The 16,911-nt window shown below is 42.3% G+C and overlaps 1 protein-coding gene across 1 annotated transcript in view; it reads right to left on the bottom strand.

The window, feature by feature from the left end:
- DARS1 (aspartyl-tRNA synthetase 1) overlaps window positions 1-553 on the bottom strand; it is an 83,480-nt gene extending 82,927 nt beyond the window's left edge. Inside the window, exon 1 of the mRNA XM_083153881.1 lies at window positions 374-553. Coding sequence (XP_083010007.1) covers window positions 374-396 — 23 coding nt within the window. The 5' untranslated portion in view covers window positions 397-553. The remainder of the gene's footprint in view (window positions 1-373) is intronic.
- Between the last annotated feature and the right edge of the window lie 16,358 nt (window positions 554-16,911).

Raw genomic sequence — 16,911 nt, 5'->3', positions numbered from 1 at the left:
GCCAGCATGATGCAATACTCAGCAAGGACATAGGGAGTCTTCCTAGGCACAGTACAAAACATCCAATGTAGATATCTCGATTCATCTCTCAGTGTATGTACATACCATCTATTACACATGCAGTAACATGCTACATACAGTAATACGATCTGTACTGTGGGGAGTAGGCTGCTCCCCGGGGGGCACAGTCTAGCACTCAGCTCCTGGCACGGGATATTAGTAAGTACTATGTGACTGGGTGACGGTGGCAGGTAGGGGAATTAGTTTGTGTAACTATTAGAGCCTGCCAGCTGCTAGGGCTGACTGGGACTTGTGGTTCCGCTTGACAGCTTGAGTGTAACCCTTGTCGCACCGGTCAGAACACCCTCCTTACCCCGTGTTGTCCTCCTTGGTCATGGCGCAGGCAGACAGATGGGATAAGACCGTCCCGAGCGAACCTCAAAACCGGCTTCCGTCAGCAACGTGCAGACTGGACAGGGGGAAGGTATTCGATGTGACACACTGAAGCCGATGGTACAGAGCGGTTTGGCAGAGAACTTCAGTTCCGGGAAGATAAGGTTCCGCTTGGCATAGAGCTGCAGAGAATGTGGCAGCCTGTGTACTGGGACTGAGCAGGGCCCTCTCTCTGGCTGCCCTCCTGTATTTATTAATTACTTATATATTTTGCTTACCAACTTTACTGCGGGTTGGGATCATTTGGTCTACAGCATTATGGTCGACAGTCATTAGGTTGACACCATTAGGTCGACATGGGAAAAGGTCAACATGGTTCTAGGTCGAATGGTCATCTTTTACCATGTCGACCTTTTCCCATGTTGACCTAATGACTGTCGACCATAATCCTGTAGACCATCTTCCCTTTACTGCACCTGCACCTCCTGCTTGGACTCCTGCCTTTATTTATTATTTATTAACAGTTTCTTATATAGCGCACACATATTCCACAGCGCTTTACAGAGAATTATTTTAACATTAACATCCGTCCCTGCCCCAGTGGAGCTTACAACATGGTTGCCTTCCTGACCCTCTCCTTCAGGGAGAAAATACTCTGTTTCTGGACTTTCCCGATAATGGACGATTGCCATCACCTGCTTATGTGGTCGGTGAATATGCGAGTCATTGGCCACAGAGCCAAAATTGACCTGTATGTTCAGGCAACAGCATACCTCCCAACTGTCACGATTACAGCGGGACAGTCCCGATTTTCGGGTCCTGTCCCGCTGTCCCACCCGCGGCAGGCATTGTCCTGCTGCGGGGGTGGCAGTTGGGAGACCCCCCAATCTAATAGAATAGACACTGTGCGCATGCGCACAGCGTCTATTCTCGTATGAAAATGAGGTTGCGGCTAATTAGCATAAGCCGCAGCCTCATTTGCATACGCCCCGCCCCCTTTACGGGCGCTCGCGCCCTATTTCCCCAACACAGAAGTTGGGAGGTATGCAACAGGGGGAGGGGGGTCATTAGCAATGCACAGGAGCAAGCATCATTAAGGATATTGAGCAAAAAATACACTATCCATTTAAAAAAAAAGATATTGCGGTACTTGTTTCCTAGCACGGTGCCCATTGCATCGTATACCATAAGCCTTACAATCAATGTTCCCTCAAATTTTTCGAAGACTGTGTGCGCCAAAAGATTTTGGCTGTGCAACTTTGGAAGGAAATTAAAAATTTTGTGCGTCACATATATAACTGGAAAATGACGTTCACCATTTGTGTTAACTTTACTTCAAAATAATATTAAACATTTAAACATTCAAAACACAGCACACAATGTAGTTAATGAGTGAAACACACATTAATTGAGTCAACAACTGCAAAAAGGGACCACTGCTGCTTTGTGCGCTCTGTTGTAATGTCTGTGCGCACACTCGTCAAGTTGTGTGCGCGCGCACGTGCGCACAGCTTAGAGGGAACACTGCTTACAATGGTATGCGATGTTATGCCATGGCACCCGATGTTATACAATTTAAAATCGTATACCATCGCATTGTATGCCATTGTACGCCATATACAATGGTATACGATTTTAAATTGTATAAGCACCCTAATGGGTGTTTTCAATGTTAAATGGCCCCCCATAAGATTATTAATTGTATAAGCACCGTAATTGGTGCTTACAATGTTAAAAGCACCCCCACGCCACCCCCAGTATTAACGCCAACCCGAAGCGTGGCGAGCGCAGCGGTACGCGTCCTCCGACCTTTTCATACCCCCACTATCCACGTCGGCATGGAGTTGATTTTAGATAGTGTGGCGAGTGCATCGATCCACAGAGAAAATATGTAAGGTAATACGTGTCCCCTCGCCACGCTTTGGGCTCGGTGGCTCGCTGCGCTCGCCACACTATCTAAAATCAACTCCACGCCGATGTGGATAGTGTGGGTATGAAAAGGTCGGAGAACGCGTACCACCGCCCCTCGCGGGCTCGCTGCGCTCGCCACTCTACGGGTTGGCATTCATAGTGGGGGTGGTGTGGGGGTGCATTTAACATTGTAAGCACCCATTAGGGTGCTTATACAATTAAAAATCGTATAGGGGGGCCAAAATCGCATCGCATGCGGCTATATGGCATGCTATGCGATACAATGCATAAGATGCCATACGATTGAAAATCGTGGGCGCCGTGCTAGGAAACAAGTACCGATATTGCTTTAAAAAATCGGTTAGTGTGTACCTGGGGCTTAAAGGTCCATACACACTTGCCAATTCCCGCCACTGTTGATATTGACAGCTGCAGGGACCGGCGGGGTGCCGGCATTGGGAAGTGCATACGCATTTGCCAATGCCAGCGTACATTCTGCAGCATGACCCTTGTTAACGATCCGCTCTCCAATTTCTACATGCACAGACAATGGAGGGAGTTGTTAATGACCCATGGGTGTGTACATTGATCATCAGGCAGAGTATACACACTGGGCAATATAATGAACAATATTGCTCAGAAGTTGGCTTTATTTGCGTTTTCACTTACTAGCAATCCATGCTGAATTGGAGCCGAATCCAAGCACATAGACTACTGTTCTCTCCTGGAATAAACCAGGCACATTTACTACTGCTCTTTCCTGGGGGTAAATTTACTAAGATGGAAGTTCTGTTAAAGATGGGATGTTTCCCATAGCAACTTATCAAATTCTGATTATTTATTTAGCATCTACTAGACCTGGGGTAGCCAACTACAGTCCTCGAGAGCTACCAACAGTTCACGTTTTCCAGCTCATCTCACAGGTACACAGGTGCACTCATTACTGACTGACACATTTTGAAGATCCACAGGTGGAGCTAATTACTTCACTTGTGATTCTGTGAGGAGATAAGGAAAATGTTAACTGTTGGTAGCTCTCGAGGACTGCAGTTGGCTACCCCTGTTCTAGAAGCTATAGATAAAATCTGATTGGTAGCTATGGCCGACATCACATCTTCACTAAGTAAATTTACCCCTTGAACTAAGCCAGATTCATACTACTGTTCTCTCCTGGACTAAACCAGGCATATATACTATTGTTCTGTCCTGGACTAAACCAGGCATATACTACAGGATGTAGTCTGCATCCTGGTGGTCAGGATACTGGTGGTCAGGATACTGGTGGTCAGTATCCCGACGCCACCATCCTGACTGTCGCCAGGCGCGTGCGTGGTGGTGGGTTAAGTTGAGGCACTATTGGGGAGGCATAGAGTCAGGATGAGGGGTGGAGGAGTAGTTAGGGTTAAGCTGCAAAAATGGGTGGGGCACGAAATGTACGTATACTCATTTGACTCCTGGTGACATCTGTGACCAGGAGTCATCATTGACCACTGTTCATCTGTATGTATCCATGTACTACTCTCCTGGACTACACCAGGCACATACAGTTTGCTGTTGCTCTCTGCTAAACTAAACCAGGCACAAGTACAAGAGGATACCCAAAATGAAAAGGAACTCATTTATAAAAAAAAATTGTGTAATTGTTTGTACATTTTTAAAACCAGTTACCTTTAAAGTACTCTCTACTTGAATTGATACATTTGTCCAAAAACATTGGTTCTCAAAACATTTTATTAACTCATCATCTTTGATGTCTTTTAGTACTTTTTACGTTTTTGTTTCACTTCTTTAATATTCGCAAAACATTTTCCTAAGGTCCCTTTTCAATTGAGGAAATAAAGAAAATTGCACGAAGTGAGTTCATGTGAATACAGTGGGTGAGGCAAAGGTGTCATGTTGTTTTTTACAGAATACTTAACAGTGACCACTGTATGGGCAGGAGCATTGTATCGATGAACCATTCACCTGTTTGCCACAAATCAGGACGTTTTTTCCTCAAATCGTGTTGCAACATTTTCAAAATGTCCAAATAAAAACTTTGGTTGACCCTGCATGAATTCATCAATGGTCCAACTGCGATCTTCCAGAACGGCTTGAGAAAACTGCATCTCGATTTCCCTATTTGGGGCGATTGAAGGACTTCTGTAATGACATTGACATTTCACTCATTAGAAACGGGAGAACTATTCGTAAACTTGCACTTTACTCGCGGCAGCTTTCTTGTAAGCTGTTTTTAGCATAACAAACATTTCCGCCACATTTTTCCCCAAAATGAAAAAAAAAATTCTCAGAAGCACGTTGTTCATGTAAATCAGCCATCACAAAAATTAGTATAAGATTGAATAACCCATTAAGAAAAAAAATCACTGCATTCAAACGCTACCTTCCCCAGAAATGTCAGCGGGCATACTGACTCAGGATGTCGCCATTCTATATCATTATAGGGGCATCTGGTATAATGATGCAAAAAAGAAATATGGTTTCCTAGGTCCAGGCACTTACAACTACCCTTAATTTGGAGAGAAAGGGGGACGTAGACCAGTGCACAGGTTTAAATAAAGAACAGTATTAAATCCACAATAGGTCTATCACAAGAGAGGAAACATAGGTCCTTATTCTGGTTGGTGAGGTAATATCCGCGTGCGTTCGTGCCGCCGATGTTTTGTGTCTGCGCATGTGCAGAGGCATCTCTGCGCATGTGCGAGCGGGGCGTACGGCCAAATCCCGCATGAAACGTGAACACTCCGAACAGGGGGTGGAGAGGGGCGTGAAGGGCTATTTGGGCTCATTACCATATGCATACGCCCCGCGTTTCATGGGCGTTCCCATGCAAACGCTGGGCGTACGTATGGTAATGCAGTCGTGACGCATGTGTAGGGGGCGGACATATGACATCGCCGGATGTCAGCTGCCCGCCCAGATCCCTGCTTTTACACGGAAAAATGTCCATGTGGTCTGAGGTTGCGGGAGCTTGTGGACCACTCGGTCCTGCATTCGATGGTCTGCGACCATCGAATGATGGGGGAGGTTCCCAGAGATGGAGGAGGCGTATTCCGTGAAAAATACACGTGCGGTCCGTTCGGCCAGCTTCTTACCGCGTACGGACGGAGTTGGCTATCCGTATGGAAGGCGGGGTTTTGCACGCACGTCCTGGCCGCATATTCGGATCCGGCCGCACGATCAGAATAAGGGCCATAGTCTCTCTAAATTTTGACGTGGAGGTGCACCCTTGAGAGTAAACTGCATAGTTGACAAAAAGAAAATAAAGACTCTTTTTCCTGGTGCACTCTTTTATGAAGATTACAATTAGTAATCAGTTGATCATGGTATAGTGAGGTTTAGGTGTAATGAAAATCTGAGGTGGGGTACCTTCAAACTTGGTTGGAGCCTCTCCGTTAGGGCCACTCCTAAGTTTGAATCTGTAATAGTGGTTGAATGCTAGTAGCACAAAGTTGTGGGGAAGAGTATTCCCTGAGTATATGAAAAGTTTAAAATATAACTTTTAATAATTAATTTAAACATACTAGACAGACGTTTTTACACATTGGGCGGTATTCAATGAGCTGAATCGTTGGTCACAGCGATTCAGTTTTTTCATTCGCCAGCCAATCGCCGGTTTTTTGCTGCCAATCGCCATGCATGGGGATTCGTGGGGAGTCGCCGAGTCACCCTATTCAACGTGGCTGAGAATCGCCGGCCCTAACGGCGATTCTCAGCCAACCCTGCGTTTCCCTAAACAGCTTCATTAATGTCGTCAGTGTTTAAAAAATTGCAGTGAAATGCAAGAAAAATGCAAATTACCCTGAATAAACGCTTCCAATACAGCAGACGGCAAAATCTGGGTAATCTGCACAAAGGCCAAACGAAGGAGTGAGGTGGGGAGGAGAATCATGGGTAAGTGAGGTGCACCATGGGTAAGAACAGTGCTTTGTGGGAGAAAAAAAAAATACCTCAAAAAATTAAATATATATTTGTATAGCACTTCTACGACCATCACATCACACAAGGGCAGCAAATAATAATACATTACACTTGCACAGTTAAATAGAACACTTAAAACCAATTATTTGACATGTTCCTATAAAAGTTCACCAGAAAAAGATGACGAGGGACACTCGGTGAGGAACGGCGATATGTAACAAGAAAAAGGAATCGCCAACTTCTCATTGAATACACTTTTGGCGATTCCCCTCGACTACCGTTGATTCCCCATGCAAAATCCTATAGACTAAAAACGGCGATTTGTAGAGAATAACATTTGGCGATTGGTGCTTCATTCACCGGTCCTTATCGGCGATTATAGGTCATTGAATAGGGTGATTCGCATTAGGAGCTCCAAAAATCACCGTCAGACACGAAAAAAACACAGAATCGCCATAAAACTTGGCGATTCTGGCTCATTGAATACCGCCCATTGACACACATACAGACAAACAATGATAACACATATACAATTATGCTGTAGGGTACACTATGTAGTTTGTGAGCAGTATCAAGATTTCCTTGGTCCCCAATGGGACAAGGACAGGGATACAGCTTTGTTTCCAATACAGTTATCGCTCAGCTTGTGGGAAAAAGAAACTTTATATAAGAACAAGGGGTGTGGATCATCTAACAGACCACACTTAGGTCGACAGTCATTAGGTCGACCACGTTGGGTCGACAGGGGGGAAGGTCGACGGGGTTGTAGGTCGACATGGGTCAAGGTCGACATGGGTTTAGGTCGACATGGGTTTAGGTCGACAGTTGTTAGGTCTACATGAGTTTTTTACTGTTTTTTTACCCGAATGTCGACACAGGTGACCCGCAGCCCCTCGCATCGCTCGCTACACTTGCAACGCTTCGGGCACGGTGCCTCGCTGCGCTCGGCACACTATTTTATTCTCCAACAACGCCCTAGTGGATGGTAGGGCATGAAATACTGCCTGTCGGCACATGTCGGCTCAAAAAACAGTGAAAAACCCATGTCGATATGCCATATCTTTCTAGCTGACCATAAGAGGGGGTTATTTTTTATACTTTCTGATATTTCCTGGTCATGTTGGTGCAAAAAGCCAATCAGGCTGATGTTACCCAAAAAACTTTGGTCTACTAGGGTATTAGTGTAAATGGAGCTATTGTGTAGCCAATCACGTAGATGTCTGAGGAGAGCTGCATGCTTGTAGAAAGCTACTTCGCAAATACAGGGCACTGCTTACTATTTTTTCATATACCATATATACTCGAGTATAAGCCTACTTTTTCAGAACATTTATTATGCTGAAAAAGCCCCCCTCGGCTTATACTCGAGTGAGGGTCCCACTTGAGTCAATATGTTTTCCCAGTTTTTTGTTGTAAAATTAGGCGCCTCGGCTTATAATCGAGTCGACTTATACTCGAGTATATACGGTATCTTATTTTGAATTTTTTTTTACAAGATTATATTACCCTAAGGAGTGTCAAAACTTACTGCAGTCAGCAGTCTGACACATTGTATACTAATGCTGGCCACACATCAGACCAACTTTCCTCCAACCATCCAACTAGTTGCTTGGGTGGAATAAAAATATGGTACTGAATGGGAGCAATGTAATATTTACTTCAGAAATTTGCTCCCAAAATCTGGAAAAGGACAAAAACGGTAGCTCAGACACGGTACTGTAGTTGAACCTGTTTGATTTAAACAATTAGAATGAATGTTTTTGTCTATTTTACTGAGTTTGTGAGCACATTTCTGATTGTCCTTTGCTCTCATCCAGTACCATATTTGTATTCCATCCAAGCAACTAGTTGGATGGTTGGAGGAAAGTTAGTTTGATGTGTGTCCAGCATAACTATCTTGTATAGATACTAAGCTTCCTCTTTCGCAAGCCAAGTGATAACTGAATCTGAAACAAAGCATCATCTCTGCCTTTGTCTTATTGAGGCTGAACTGTATTTACTTTAAATTGACGTCAAGAGATGATATAGTGTACCCTATGACTGCAGTGAGCAGTCTGATACATTGCACACCAACTATTTTGTTCAGATATAAAGTTTCTTTTTCCCACAAGCTGAGCGATAACTGTATTGGAAACAAAGCTGTATCCCTGTCCTTGTCCCATTGGGGACCAAGTAAATCTTGATACTGCTCACAGACTACATAGTGTACCCTACAGCATAAGTGTATATATGTTATCATTGTTTGTCCGTATGTGTGTCAATGTCTAAAAACGTCTGTCTAGTACCTATGTTTAAATTAATTATTAAAAGTTATATTTTAAACTTTTCATATACTCAGGGAATACTCTTCCCCACAACTTTGTGCTACTAGCATTCAACCACTATTTCAGATTCAAACCCAGGAGTGGCCCTAATGGACAGGCTCCAACCAAGTTTGTTTGAATGTACCCCACCTCAGATTTTCATTACACCTAAACCTCACTATACCATGATCAACTGATTACTAATTGGAATCTTCATAAAAGAGTGCCCCAGGAAAAAGAAAATTGTTCTTTTCTTTTTGTCAACTTACAACTACCCGTCATCATTGATGGAAAATCATTGCATCGCTGGAGGCTATCCAATTAGTCCCATTAAACTGGAGCTCGTGCCGGATTAGTGGGATTTTGTTTCATCTGCCTACAGCATGTGAATCCAAATCCCCAAAAGTAGCCGAATACACAGATTTCCAGGAAATGTAATTGGATCACCTGAAGAAAAAACAAAAACAGAAACATTGGTAAAAATAGCATGTGATTGTTTGTATAAAAGGTGGTGTTCTGCACATATAAGAAGATATAGAGGGATATTCAGAATTGATTGCTGCTGTGCATTTTTGCACAGTCCTGCAATTAGTCAACGCCCAGACAGAGTAAAATCCTGCCCTGTGCAAGTCTGAGAATAGCTTGCAAAAATATCTCCGATCGTCGTACAGCTGCCAATCCAAAAGCAACTCATTCACCATCAAATGAATTTTACAGGGAATGCAGTCTATGCTTAACCCTGACCCATCCACAACTCCTTACATAGAAACATAGAATTTGATGGCAGATAAGAACCATTTGGCCCCTCTAGTCTGCCCCTTTTTTTATCCTTCGTGTAAGCTCAACCCTTTTTAATCCTTATTTCTTTGTAAGGATATTCATATTCCTATCCCAAGCATGTTTAAATTGTTCTACTGTCTTAGCCTCTACCACCTCAGATGGGAGGCTATTCCACTTATCCACTACCCTTTCTGTGAAGTAATTCTTTCTAACATTTCCCCTGAACCTACCTCCCTCCAGTTTCAGTGCATGTCCTCGTGTTTTATTACTTCTTTTCCTTTGAAGAAAATTTCCCTCCTGTACTATGTTAAAACTCTTGATATATTTGAAGATTTCTATCATGTCCCCCCTTTCCCTTCTCTGCTCCAAACTATACATGTTAAGATCTTTTAGTCTATCCAGGTAAGTTTTGTGATGTAGGCCATGAACCATTTTAGTTGCCCTTCTTTGTACACTCTCCAATGTATTTATATCCTTCTGAAGATATGGTCTCCAGAACTGGACACAGTATTCCAGATGAGGTCGTACCAATGACCTATAAGGTGGCATTATTACGTCTTTTTTTTCTGCTACTGATTCCTCTCCCTATGCAACCAAGCATCTGACTAGCCTTCCTCATTGCTTTGCCACATTGCTTTCCTGCCTTTAAGTCACTTGGAATAGTGACTCCTAGATCTCTTTCCTCCTCAGTAGTTTCCATTATAGTACCCTTGATACTATATTGAGCCTTTGGGTTTTTGAGTCCTAAGTGCATAATTTTGCATTTTTTAGCATTAAACTGAAGTTGTCATGCTTTTAACCAATTCTCAAGTTTACCTAGATCATAAGTCATTTGATTTACCCCTCCTGGTGAGTCTACTCTGTTGCATATCTTTGTGTCATCTGCAAAAAGGCATACTTTCCCTTCAATACCATTTGCAATGTCACTAACAAAGATATTAAAGAGCACTGGTCCAAGTACAGATCCCTGGGGTACTCCACTGGTAACATGTCCCTCCATACAATGCACTCCATTTACTACAACTGTCTGTTTCCTATCCTGCAACCAGGTGCTTATCCATTTAATTGTTTTATAATCCAATCCCACACTTTCAAGTTTATTTAGCAGTCTGCGATGTGGGACAGTGTCAAATGCCTTACTAAAGTCTAGATATGCCACATCTACAGCCCCCCCTTCATCTAGTATTTTGGTCACGGAGTCAAAAAAGTCAATGAGACTTGTTTGGCATGATCTCCCTGCAGTAAAACCATGCTGTTTTGGATCCTGTAAATTGTTTAATTTAAGATATTCCACTATTCTTTCTTTTAATAGTGTTTCCATTAATTTCCCTACTACTGATGCCTTCCCTTGAAACGCTTGACCATCCCCAAACGCCGGCTTCATGTCAGTCAAGCAGCGAGGGGCTTGCGAATAGAGTATCCGCTGATTTTTGTAGTTGTTTGGCCTTGCGCATACGATCCATATGCATCCACAGTCATTCGATTTTTGATCGCCTTGTGAAATTGCACAACAATGATCTGCTCTGAATAAACCCCATAGCATGTTATTTTGCGAGCATCTGAACCCAGGAAACCATATTTCTTTCTACATAGTTTATTTTGTGTATTTGCTGACACTCGGGTAACCCGGGTTTTAGTGGCAGATTGGCTTAAGGTTTATTTATAAGTCTCAGAAATAATCTGCAATTACTGTGTTTCTGTAAAATATTTGAACTATTGCCACCGTACTGTAATTGTTCAACAAACAGTAGTATCTTATTATGTAACTCAACTCTGCTCCTCAGAAAAAAGCACTGATTTTAATGCCATTCTACCATCATATGAAAAAATCATTAACATTCCACCAGCAGATGGAAAAATCTGAGAGTAGTGTACAAGGCATCCGATTATCACTGGATGCAGGCTTCAGAGGGTGATGCTAGAGGTTCTCGGGATACCAATAAATTACTCATAAACAAATTACTGGGAAAAACATGATTCACTGCACATTTACTGTATGTTAAAGGCCTCATGCTGTGACCGCACGGCGATCTTTCACCCTCTCAGAGTTCTCCGAAACTTTGAAGTTGTAAATAAAATGACGGTACATCACAAACTTTAATCTTTCAGTTGTTCAGTGATATGAATAGATACTATGTCATTTCCATGTAATGATGCCCAGAGGTAATATAAACCTATGCACACAGAGTATGTAGTATACAGAATGCCCAAATTAGCCATGCAATAGAATCTGAGACATAGGGGGGTATTTAATCCCGGTTCCTCACTGTCAGATCCGACAGTCAGGACCCTGGCCCATTTTCGGTCCGTTCGCCTGTTTATCGGCACCCAGGATTCACTGTCCACCTGCCGATCGGCAAAAATGGGGCTTGTCTGTGATACCGTCCGTGGATTGTCGAGATCCAGCTGTGATCTCCACAATCCATGGTCGTTTTCAGCAAATCAGGCCCGACTGCTTTTAAATTAGGGTCTGTTCTGTTGAGCTGCTTCTTTAATGCTGTTGGGAACGATAGCAATGACTAGGCGGCCCACTGCTATTTTCCCGTAAATAGCGGCGGGGATCGAATACCCCCATAGCCTTGTGATTTTTCTTAAGATATGCTGCTTTAATAATATTTTATTTTACAAATTATTATAATTGGAAATCAATCCAATCTCTGTGGTAGAGCAATACCAATATCGGCAGAGCTCCCGGGCAAACAATTTAATGCATACCGTTTAGTGATGTCACCCGGCCCTCGTTTGCAAATACCTTTATTAACAATTTAGTCAACATTGACCTGCATGTACAGACGACAGTAGATATTATTAATGACCCACAGTAGAGCGCGCATCGTTAATATTTTGTGTACACACTGGTCTCTATAAATTATATATAGCTAACAACATTATTATTGTTCATATCATTAACGATATATTGTCTAGTGTGTATGGGGCTTATGATATTAATGAGCCACAGCAATATAACTGACCATTTGTTGCTGCTAATAGATAAAACTTTTCAGATCTGCATGCAATAATGATGTACTCAAATGATACTTCTAGATGTCTGAAGATTCTTCTTCAATATTTTTCTTTGACAAATAGTTCCACATTACCTGATAAAGCTGAAGAATACCTTTTGTTTTGGGAAATTTTCCCTCCAATTCCCCAACCAAATCAGCACTTCATTGTGAGCTGTCCCAAACGTTGATTTAGTCTCAGTTTGTTCACAGGTTACAATGGGTGGGTGGAGGGGAGCAATTCACATCTGTGTGTTGATTGTTTAAACCATGTCAAATCAGAGCTTACCCTTAAAAAGTGCTTTTCCTCTGCCCGTTTTTCTTTCCCCCCATCCCCAATAACACAAACTCTACTGGAGCTTCAAAAAAACAATAACATGAAAGGTGTTGACTTTGTTACGAGGCAGCAGACGGTAGTCTCTTGCTGTTCCCATCTTGTACAAAATAACTGCAACTCAAATGGAAAAACTATATTAACCAGTAACCACATACAACATACTGGGGGAAATTTACTAAGATGTGTATTCTACTTCACATGTGATTTTGCTATGGGCAACCAATCAGAATCTACTTCTTATTTATTTAGTGTCCTCTAGAAGATAGTAGACAGGATCTGATTGGTTGCCCATAGCAACATCACATGTGAAGTAGAATACGCATCTTAGTAAATTTCCCCCCACTGTGTTTCAGGTTTTGTGTTCCACCAGAATACAAAATGAACCTTTCAAATGTCATCCAAATTTGTGTTTCAAAGTCAAATGAATGAACAGCTCCATAGATCTTTCAAGTGGACAAGTGATATGACCAAGTAGTTGACCAATATTTGACTGTTAAAATGTTTTGTGTAGCGATAGAGAATGATTAAACATAAAGTTTTAAAACAAGAGAAAATTGATGCAGAAAAAAAGACTCCAAATGAAGAAGGAATAACATATTTGTATCTATTTACTGTAAATCCTAACCATAAAATGTAGTTTTATTTAAGCAGTGTGTAAACATTATACACAACAGTGTGGTCAGAAAGCCATCCTTTTTTTACTCTGTTCTTTTACCGTGTCTGTGTTTGTGCGCATATATATGTCTCTGTGTGTGTGTGTGTGTGTATGTGTGTGTGATGTATATATACACAAAAATATAAAATAATAATAGTTTTATAATGATAATAATAGATTTTTTTTATATAGCTCTTACTCCAGCAGGACTCAAAGCACTTTTCTCCCCCAACCAAAAAAAAAGCACTGTCCCAATTATTTATTTATTTATTTATTATTATTAATAACAGTTTCTTATATAGCGCACACATATTCAGCAGCACTGTACAGAGAATATTTAAACATTCACATCAGTCCCTGCCCCAGTGGAGCTTACAATCTATATTCCCTACCACATGTACACACACACACACACAGACATTCTAGGGTTAATTTTTGTTGGAAGCTAATTAACCTACCAGTATATTTTTGGATTGTGGGAGGAAACCAGGGTACCCGAAGTAAACCCACGCAAGCACGGGGAGAATATACAAATGCCGCACAGTTAGAACCATCGTGGGAATTGAACCCATGACCTCAACGCTGTGAGGCAGTAATGCTAACCATTACACCATCCGTGCTGCCCCCAATTGTAGTGTGAGATTACCTGTGGGGGACTCCCTGTGCGTGGGGCCCCCGGGACTACTTGCAGACATTTTGGGTAATAACTTTCACGTGTTGTATATTCCACCCATGAACATTACCAGGTGAGGCAGCCGTCTTGGGCGCACTATGTTGGATTACCCTGGATGGAATAGGTCGCACCTAGAGTAGATTACACAAAATGTGATGGTTGCAGTGTCTTAATGCTCGTAGTAGGGTCCTAATACAGAAGTCAGGCCCATGTATTTTTTATCCCATTCACCAGGTAAGGCAGCCATGGTGAATGCACTACAAAGGTTATACTGTGGCATACAAGGACCCAAGTCACGTATAGGAAAACTGACACGTGTGCAATATGATATACTCTATATCAGGCATTCCCAAACTCAGTCCTCAGGGCACACAGCCCATGCCCCAATGCTATCCATGCCTGAGCACAGATGACTCAATTAGTACCTGGGTTATTCTGATTTATCCATCTGCTCTGAAGCCTGGATACCAAAAACCCCTGCACCCTGAGGACTGAGGCCAGGAGAGCATGCTCTATATAAATAGGTAAACATGTAGCGCAATTTGCGCATGGAGAAACACAGTGGCGTAACAACAACCCCCCCCCCCCAGTAAAGTACAAAAACACTCCACTCTGCCTTGCTTGCCGCCACCACTTTTGAGTCTGTGGCCGGGACTGCAGACCAACAAAAGATGACCTTCACGAAATGGCTGCCCCCAACAGCAGACCATTTTTAAGGATGCTAGAGGAGACCGTCGCCTCCTCTAGCATCCTCAAAAACTGTCTGCTGTAAGGGGGTGGACCTTTTGTGAAGGTCATCTTTCGTAAGCAGCACTGCTGAAGGAGCCAGAAGGAGCGCTGGCGCAGACAAGTAGGTCTGAAGGTCCCAGCGGCGGCAAGCGGAGGGTTAAGGCAGGTCCCAGCAGCAGCATTAGCCCCTACAGACCCCCCGGCACCCACATTTATCCAGTGCCTCCCCACAACTGCGGGGTCTGCGGGGCTATTGTTACGCCACTGGAGAAACAGCCATCTCATGTGCACCACGTAGGTTGCTGCTGGCAGGGTGTATAGATCACAGTGGGGGCTTACAGGACGAAAATATAAGAACAAAAACACACATTGGGAATAAAAGGCAGTAGTAAAATAGAGGTGAGCTCACCATAAAAGTAATGTAATTTGATTTCATGCAATAGATGATATTCCCCAGAGTATGGGAGCAAGGTGGCCCAGTACCATGGATGGAGGATAACATTGGGAGGAGATCCAGAGTAAAAAGTTAGATCAAAGGAGTCCTTAGTATAGAGTTGCCTGATAGATTGTTCTCCATTGTTCTCCTTATGTTTCCCTCCTGTTTAACTCCTGAAAAACTCCAACTTCAATGTAAAAATTGTAATAACTCTTTGAATCTGAGCAGCCTTGGCTAGGCAGCCTAATAGTAATTATAAGCATGATGCAACCAGGTCTAATTCCACCACACCCCCAAAAGACACAATAAAGGTCACCAACCAAGTAACGTTCACAGTAATTTCCTGCCTTAATTTAGAATTTATAACTACTTATATGAAATACTGTGTAGTCAATTACCTATGAGTTTCAGATCTGGGCTATAGTTTTACAAGGCAGGCATATCTATTGAGTACTGTCCGTAATCTATGCTATAGCTTTTTTCTTTTCATTGGAACTGACATTCTAAAGGCCCCCATACACCGGAACGACATTGGACCCGAACGTCCATCTTATGCACATGATCACATGATGCACGGTCCCACGTGTCATCAGGTCGGCCCTCAGATCAGACTTGCTGCATGTCTTAACTGTCGGCCCTCATTGCGGCCATGAGCAGATCGTATGTTCTTTTTAAGCACATACACCGCTTCACGACCTGCATTCGACCTGGTCGTATGCAGGTCATCCTGACGTATGACCAGCTTAAGTCTCAGCTTTTAGGTCCACCAATATTAACTAAACAGCTCCCCGAAGACTGGAACAGTAATGTGGAAAGTTAACCCTTACCTTTAGGCTAGTTAATGCTGGGGTAAAAATCACTGTTATTGTTAATACTGAAAATAGGCCCCAATTGAAAGCATGTTCTTCATAAAAATAAATGCGAACATATTTTCCTTTGGTAATTATGGGTAACAGTAAAAGAGCAGGTTATACTTTTAACAATGAGTTACCAATTACTGGAGATTGTGTGTAGTGTAAAAATGAAAATATTGTAAAGTACTTTTTGATGGAAAAAAGGCAATTGTAAATATAATACTGTTAATACTGTTGGATGTTATTTGCTGAGTTTTTTCATTAACGTCCCCCAAAGAGGACAGATGTGAGACATGTATGAGTTCTTGCTACGCCAATGATTCAGAACACAAATATATGAGTTTCCTGGACAATCCAAGGTATGTAGTTGTATACATTTTCCAGTATATTTATCCATTAGTATACAGCATGCCACATTGAAAGCCGGATATTCGAGCAGTTGGTGAGGCCTTCCTTTCAGAGGGCTATTATAGAAAACCGATAGAGTTATATCATGTTCGGTCTCTTTGCAGTCAACTTAATGGCCCCTTTCTACAATCCTATTTGATATGGTGCAGCGGTCTCCCCACCTCCCTCTGACCAAACATTAAGAATGCAGAGGAACAAGGGCTCTGTACCGGGAACAAAACAAACTGAACTCCTATTGTCATTGTGCTTTAATGCTGAAAGGGGCTAATACAAAGTTAAAAGAAAAAAAAACTATATAAAAATACATTATTATTTTTAAATAAAAACTCGCGGTATTCAGATTTTCAGGCAATAAATATAGCGCACATGGGAAAAAAAATTGTGAGTAAAAAAAAAATACTTGCAGAAGAATCAGAATAAGTTGTATTTTCTATAAAAAATTGAATCATTTTAAATGTGTTCGTTTTCACCTGTACCCGTCTGGCTCCCTATTCCTAGTTGTATATAGA

This window comes from Crinia signifera, chromosome 7 (genome assembly GCF_055691185.1).
Source record: "Crinia signifera chromosome 7, ASM5569118v1, whole genome shotgun sequence".
Classification (NCBI taxonomy): Eukaryota; Metazoa; Chordata; class Amphibia; order Anura; family Myobatrachidae; genus Crinia; species Crinia signifera.
Note: the sequence above shows the minus strand (reverse complement) of the source record. Positions and strands in the feature narration are given on the sequence as shown.